The sequence below is a fragment of the Colias philodice genome, chromosome 16, assembly GCF_061535455.1.
Source record: "Colias philodice isolate Cphi_HAF_F1 chromosome 16, ilColPhil1 Martin Lab GWU primary, whole genome shotgun sequence".
Taxonomy (NCBI): domain Eukaryota; kingdom Metazoa; phylum Arthropoda; class Insecta; order Lepidoptera; family Pieridae; genus Colias; species Colias philodice.
In genome coordinates, this window is record NC_143101.1 from 6,894,769 (window position 1) to 6,902,317 (window position 7,549).

The following is a 7,549-nucleotide window of genomic DNA, read 5'->3' on the forward strand; positions in this document are numbered from 1 at the left end:
AAGTTCTCTCTCACCTTTAAAACATGACATTGTCAAATAGGCTAAACCTCTGGCCTTACAAATTGTATAAAAAAAATGACAAAGTCGATGTCACTGCATGATCATCATGATGTGTCAAATCTGAAATTTCGAATGTCAGAAACACATGTTTTTAATAAAAACAAAAATACACAAAGTAATATTTCCAAAAAACAATGCGTACTTTTTTATTGAAAAAGTAATTTAATGTATGGTCAATTCTAATTTTATATAATGGCCGAAAATATTGGAGGAAATAGTTTTTGCTTTAATTACAAGAGTGTGCTCATTGATGAAATTGCTTTGAATGGTTTGGAAGGTATCGGATTTGATTACCTATGGAAACGCACAGAAAAACGTTTAAATTGTTCTTTAACACCTAAAATTAAGTGTAAATTTTGGAAATTTATAATATCTACAAAATGTATTAAATTTTACAAGTTGGATTCCCCAGTACCTCTGATTGAAATATTGGACAGATTTTCAATCGTTGATGAAAACAGTGGACAGCTTTTAGACCCGGTAATATATTTTTTTTTATAAGAATAACATTATTGTAAGATAATAATTATAATTAACTATCCTCTCTATGCTCAATGTATATTTAAAAGTATAAATGAAATAGCGTTTTTATTTATACTTAAACTTTAAATAGGTATTTTCATTAGCGAGTTAACTTGAGATTATGAGATGTTTAAGAGCTAGCGCGCACGAGCAACTTTGTCTCCGCAACTTTTTTGTCTCCGCAACTATTTTGTCTCTCCCACCTATGGGCTAGTATGAGAGAGAGACAAAATAGTTGCGGAGACAAAGTTGCTTGTGCGCCCTAGCTCTAATATAATAATTAATAACCTTGATTCACTATTTAGATGACATTTTTTATTCATCATTCTGATGTGATAAAATATAACCAGCATGCTTTATTAACTATAGGTACATGCCCAATTCAATCAAATTGAACACCAGATTCAAACAATATTTATTTAAATGAATGTACTAAGTATGTACTTACAATATTTAGTTACTGTATTCTCACAAAAATTCCCTCAAATACATTTTTTAATACTTGTACATTATTTTTCTTTTTATTTCCAGCCAGAGTACCTTGATGGCCCATATGAATATTGTCCTATAGAATATGAATATGGATCATGTCCTAATTATAAAACTAGAAAGATTATACCTCAAGAGAAATTGCAATCAAAATCATATGAAGAAGTATTTGAACTATACGGCCATAGACTAGTTATGGTTGCATCATTGGAGGAACGGATGCATGCTTTAGCTCCACACATGCCAATGTCTATATTACTGTATTTAACTGCTCTTCATTATTGCTTATTGGAACTAGTCGGTAAAGGCAGGGAAAATGTAAGTATTAAAGTTTAATTGATATCTGTATAAAATCTATACAGTATAAATATATGAGACAACTGGCTTAAGAACATAGCCTCAATATGGCGTCATCAAATAAACAACCTGAATTACTTTTAGCATTTCGAAACTATAAATAATTAAATTCCTAAGAAAGATTACAACTATTATCACAACCTATACTAATCTATACTAATATTATAAAGCTGAAGAGTTTGTGTGTTTGAACGCGCTAATCTCAAAAACTACTGGTCCGATTTGAAAAATGCTTTTGGTGTTAGATAGCCCATTTATCAAGGAAGGCTATAGGCTATATATCATCACGCTAAGACCAACAGAAGCGAGCCATGCGGGTGAAACCGCGGATAATGCGTATTGTATAATGCGTATCTTATGAAACAGTACAGAGCTTAGACTGCTCCCGGTTATCATTTTATATTTGTTTGTCTGTCTATAGCTTTATAGACTTCAACTCATTTGTCTATACTTACATTAAAACCTTAGCAGGTTTAATCTTTAATCCCTGCACTGATTCCCACTTCTGAGCTGAAAAAGCCAGTAAAGTTTCAACTTCACTTTTGCACTTAATTATCAATTTATTACTACTTATGCAACTCAATTGTATGATATCTAATAAACATGACCAACACATGTTCTAAAGTGAACATATTTTTTTATAATGAGGGTATTTGTGTAAAACTTGTTTTGAAATGTTTACTTGTTCACCTAATCATATATTTTTTTTATTAACAATATGCTCACAATAATTTAATAATGCTATTTAGTAAGAGAATTAAATTTTTATAAATATTTTGCAGGGACAAATGACAGTTGGAAACACTAACGTAGGTAAGATAGTTAAAGAGCCGAAATTCCTTTTCTATAACAGAAAACACTTACAAGACTTAGATTTGGTTAGAGTGCGATGTCTTACCCAAGTAATAGCAGAGAAAGGCACGAAGAGCTTAATATTACGCCTGACACGATTTCACCAACCCGATATTCTGTCTCAACCAAGACTAGGCAAAATCTTTGATTTAACTCAATACCTCATGAATCAGCCTAAATTCACTGAACGAAATGAAGTCATCATACGAAAAGGATTTTTGACTCCGCACCAAAGTAAACGACTACAAAAAACGGTCAATATTTTCGATTTCGTAAGTGTTCTTTTCAACATTTTATTTCACCTACTAAGTTACGAAATTAATTTCCTTAGTTTATGAAAAATTTGCTTCGATATTATAAGATATTAATTACTATCAGAATTTCCATATTTAAAATTTTAAACTAAATATCATAAGGAAATAAGTATAATCTACCTCAAATTGATGCGCAATCTTGTGTTTCAGGATGATAGAGAAGGTTTGAAGAAAAAGTACATAACGCTCATATCCCAAAGTGATGAGTCCTCTCAATCTGAAGATGAAAGTCCTGAGCCGACATTACAATGCCAGTATAAAGTTGGTGTCGGTCTATTGAGACAGGCATATGAAAGGTTTCTGGATGCTGGGTTAAAAGGTCTCACGCAGATAGAAATAGCCCAGTTACTTGGTGTTGAGTTCTACACTTCTAGAACAATTTGTCGGATTTTTAAACTCAAGAATATTGTACAGGAGTTTCTCGAAGATAAAGGTCGTCAGAGAACTGCTAGGTATGTATAATTAAGAAGGCTAAAAGGTATCATTCGGTAGTATAAAATGAAATATAAAAATAATAATTTTCTTTATGTGCATAGATACATAGCTGTAGCAGCAACAAACGAAATTAACTTCAAATATGCAGAAGAGAAAAAACAACTTATGGAATATTTAAACAAAAATAGGAAACGCTGTATTTCCGAAGAAGACAAAAGTGTTCCCGAAAAACGGGCAAAGCATGATGTTGATAATGACAGCATCGATAAAAAAATAATTGAATTGAAAGTCCTTGATGGCCTAGAGGAGCATTGTAATAAATCATTACAAAACGCTAAAAAGAAACCAACACTACGACAACTAAAATTTGCTACTGGAATTTTAAAAGTAATAAAAGATCGCCGTTTCGTAACTGGATATCAAACGCTATCCACGTTTGTTAATAAGGAAACAGGAGAACCGCCAATGGATACGAAATCGTTAAAACTAGTCATTCAAAAGCTTATGACAGATGGACACTTGAAAGTGTACAAATTAAAGTTTTCGTGCCAAGATAAAGAAAGATATTCCTTGTTCATTTGTTCACCAAATATTAAAAAGACAGATCCCCTTGTAAAATCACACTATAATGATATTTGTCACAAAGCAAAGCTGAATTACAAAAATCCGATAAGAAAATCCTGTCAAATTATAACTCGACCTCTTGCTAATTTCACCTACCCGCGATACTTGAAAATTCAAAAGTTACATGAACACATTATATCAGTTGTACACTTTAGTGATATGAAATATAATTTCGCACCAGGGTTTACTTCTTTGCATTATATTATACCGGAAATGACCGTCGAGTTAGCTTTAGGCAATATGACTTTCGCAGGCGAAACAAACAATATTGGGCAACTAAAATTACAAGCATTAGAACAAAAAATACGTGATGCTCCAGATAGCCTCAAGAATAATATACTGTATTCAAAAAATTTACATAATTCTATAAGAAACAGTTTGAAAATGCTTGCTGTACTTGGACTAGTTCAATTAATTAATGAACCATCATCATGCGTCACTGATGATGGTGTGTACGTGAATTTTGTATTCTATGTTAATCGTCACGCCAAAATATTAGATACATCTGGCGTATGGCCAAGAACTAATGAAAACGCTGCAACTTTGGAAAAATCATTCTTTTTTAAAACATTTGACGACGTAATTAATTATTGGAATGATGTTCAGGTAATCAGTTTGAATACATCGATAACAGGAATTAAACGTGAAAAATATAAAGGCGTGTACCCATTACGTGACGAAGCTGAAGTCGTACAACATGATAATGGTAGCCGATACGGCGATGGTTTAGGTCCTTGTGGATTCGACTCATCTATATTTATGGACATACCTAGATTATGGCGTACATACTGCAGTCGAAACTACAACACAAACGTCCCAACTCTTTTGAAACCTCACATTAAATATAGAAAAGGTTGCAAGTCAGGACCGAAAGAAGAGGGAAAAAAAGTTATCAGAAGGAAAAGGAAACTCAATAAACCACCTCCGAAACCGAAGCCAGTCGTCATACAACCGGTGAAGAGACCTAGAAATGACGCTTCGGTCAAATGGACAAAACTGGATGATCAAATTTTAACTATGTTAAAAATAGTTATTATTATAATGAGCCCAGTACCAGGATGTATAAAAGTCAGAAATTTAGTTGCTAAAACTCTTCTTTCTTCGATCGGTCCGACAAAAGCAGCTTCACTGTGCCATCGACGATCAGCTCACCTCGAAAGCAATCCCGAACTAATGCATGAAAAAATGTGCATAATAAATGAGCTTCGACGTCGACCACATTTGACCCAAAAATATGAAGGTCTTTTAAAAGTTCTGAGGTTGAGACATCATGCAAATTTGCTTAAATTCGTCAGAGAATCAAAAATACCAATTATGGAGTTACTCTGGATAGTATACCAAATTGCCAAAAACAAACCATACCTTCATCGGATTCCGTGCGTCGCTTCGAATTTAGAGGAGTTTAACAAAAGTTTCACAATCACGGCAACTGCCACTCAAAAAATTAATAGCATGTATAAATCATCGATAGGCACTGATCCAACTTTAGCGTCACTAAAAGAAGGTATTGTCCTAACTATCATGACCTCAATAGATGAAGAAAATACAAAAGAAACTGCAAATAAGATTTATTCAATTTTTAAAAACTATCCAGAGACGCACTTGCGTGCTACCATTGAAGAGCTTCGTAAGTGTGGAGCAATCGCTGCTAGAGAAAAAATATTTAACAGTTACTTGAATAAAGTACATATAAATGATATTGTTCAATCGTGTTACAAAATTTCATTCTCATACAAACGAAGATGGATAAATCGTCTCTGTTCACAATTTGACGAAAAATTATATGCAATTATTAATGATGAAATTCCTCAAAATGGATTAAAAGGCTCGCCCACTGTCAATTGTATATTTTTTGAAATGCACACTACTGGCATCTTAGATATCATAACAGTAAATGTGCCAGTAATCATCGGATCTACAGGTTCGCTGATTCAAGAAGAAAAATTAAATATAATTGACCTGGAATCTAAATATAAGCTGAAATCAGGTCTAGTTGGCTGCAAAAATCTTTCAAAACTGAAAACATTTTCAGAATTGTACCAAACCTGTAAATTCGAAGAACAATGCGCCAATCTTGAAAGGTATGTGTTATTTTATTGTTTTACCTTTGTTGTTGACTTTCTCGAATTGTCTTCTGTCTATTTCTTGTAATCTGCTTTGTCAATAATACTTAGGTAAGTATATCATTGCAGCTAATTTTGGCTTAGGTACTCCTCAATCTAAATAAATTTAAATAATTTTATATGATAACTATAATGTAACATACATACATGCCTTATTGCTTTGCTTACGCATTCAGATGAAAATTTATGTTTTATTATTTAAAATTCATTTTTAGATATAATCAAGTAAATTATAACATTGAAGACTCAGAAAATCAACCACAAGACCAAATAATTGAGTACTTACAAGAAAAAAGGGAATATGGCTGCACTTTTTCAGAACTTCAGGTAAAAATAATCAAGTAACTCAAAAATGTCTTCAATTTATTCATCAATATATAACATATTATTAAGAATCTAAATACCCTATTTCAGAATATCACAAATTCGGACAGGAAATGGCTATATGTCAAACTACAACATTTGGAAGAAAAAGGAGTCATCAAACGCGTCGGATTTTACGAAAATAAAGTTGTGTTGAAAGAGTTCGCGAAACCGTGGCTCCTTGAGATAAATGAAAATATTTACATTTTACCTACACCTTGGTTAGATCTTGAGGGGAAACTCCGTCGAAACATTTTCATGAAGTGGTGCAGCGTAATCATGAACAAAATATTTGAATGCCCCGGCTCCTCTTTGGAATTTTTATCGAACCTTTTTGAATTCATATCTACTAGAGCTGTACAAGATGTGTGTATGTTCTTGGAAAAATGTGAATGTCTCACATTGAAATGTCTCTCAAACGCTTCTGTCGATCTTTTCTCAGATGATGATGCTGCACCAGAAATATTAGATTTTAATCCATATGATCCTCCTCAGACTATATTAGCATTTCCTCTTAAAAATTCGTTAACTACATTTTCATATATTAAACATAAAATTTTTAAAACTACTTTAAATTTACAGAATGTTTAATGTTTTATTAATAAGAGTTAATATATTTGTATGATAGTAGGTAAGTATATAATATGTTAAATGAGGAAAACTCGTTTCTAAGTATTAGTGCGGTCAATATAGACATTTGAAGTTCACTCTTCTTTGTTGGCTTAATTTGACCGAGGTATATGATGTGATTATATTATTATCATCACGTTTTATCAAAAAATAAAATCACAATGTCTCAAAAATTGTTTTATTAAAACCTCTCCTCCAAATACAAATGGTTCGTCAAAATGAATGGCTAATTAGCCACACTTTGACGTACCATGGACGTGCCTTATGAGAATAAGGTTCACTTATATCTCTTTTTCATTCACGATAGTTGTACCCAGTTGTACCTATCATACCATCTCACTTGCACGTCTAAATCAAGTGTGTATTCTTGGTGTATTCACGTGTCGATAAGGAAATCAACTAAGAATAAGAATTCTGCCCCAGTATATAATATGCTCTGTGTTAATTATGATGACAGAATTTGGAGTGCGTTGTTTGATCCTGATAATATATTTCTCTTTTTATACTTATTTAACTTGTCCCATTAATAAAAAAATGTTGTGTGGTTTTATGAAACCACGGTAAAAGTGAAACTGTTCGAACGGTTCCGAACACTGCTTTGTGTAGCGCATGTCGCGTGACGGTCGGCTGCCGAGTAGGTATACCTACTCGGCAGCCGCGATACACGCGACATGCGCTACACAGACCAAAAAGTTTGAGACGATGTAATAAAAGTTTCACTTTAAAAATAAATCCATTTGCATATTATGTACTTTACAAACGCACATTCTCAAGTGCTTA

General features: G+C 32.7%; 1 protein-coding gene across 1 annotated transcript; it reads left to right on the plus strand.

The window, feature by feature from the left end:
- Positions 1 to 121: 121 nt before the first annotated feature.
- On the plus strand, positions 122 to 6,935 carry LOC149481755 (uncharacterized). Its single transcript, XM_089705409.1, has 7 exons — positions 122 to 540; positions 1,114 to 1,389; positions 2,211 to 2,552; positions 2,745 to 3,046; positions 3,131 to 5,734; positions 5,992 to 6,103; positions 6,191 to 6,935. Exons 1-7 carry the CDS (start codon positions 253 to 255, stop codon positions 6,728 to 6,730), a joined length of 4,464 nt encoding a protein of 1,487 aa, XP_089561535.1. The 5' UTR covers positions 122 to 252; the 3' UTR covers positions 6,731 to 6,935.
- Positions 6,936 to 7,549: the final 614 nt, after the last annotated feature.

Bases quoted from the DNA above. Each gene is read 5' to 3' on its own strand.
- LOC149481755 (XM_089705409.1), top strand. From the start codon at position 253: ATGGCCGAAAATATTGGAGGAAATAGTTTTTGCTTTAATTACAAGAGT. The intron at 5,735-5,991 runs GTATGTGTTATT...ATTCATTTTTAG, and splicing joins CAATGCGCCAATCTTGAAAG to ATATAATCAAGTAAATTATA. The intron at 6,104-6,190 runs GTAAAAATAATC...ACCCTATTTCAG, and splicing joins GCACTTTTTCAGAACTTCAG to AATATCACAAATTCGGACAG.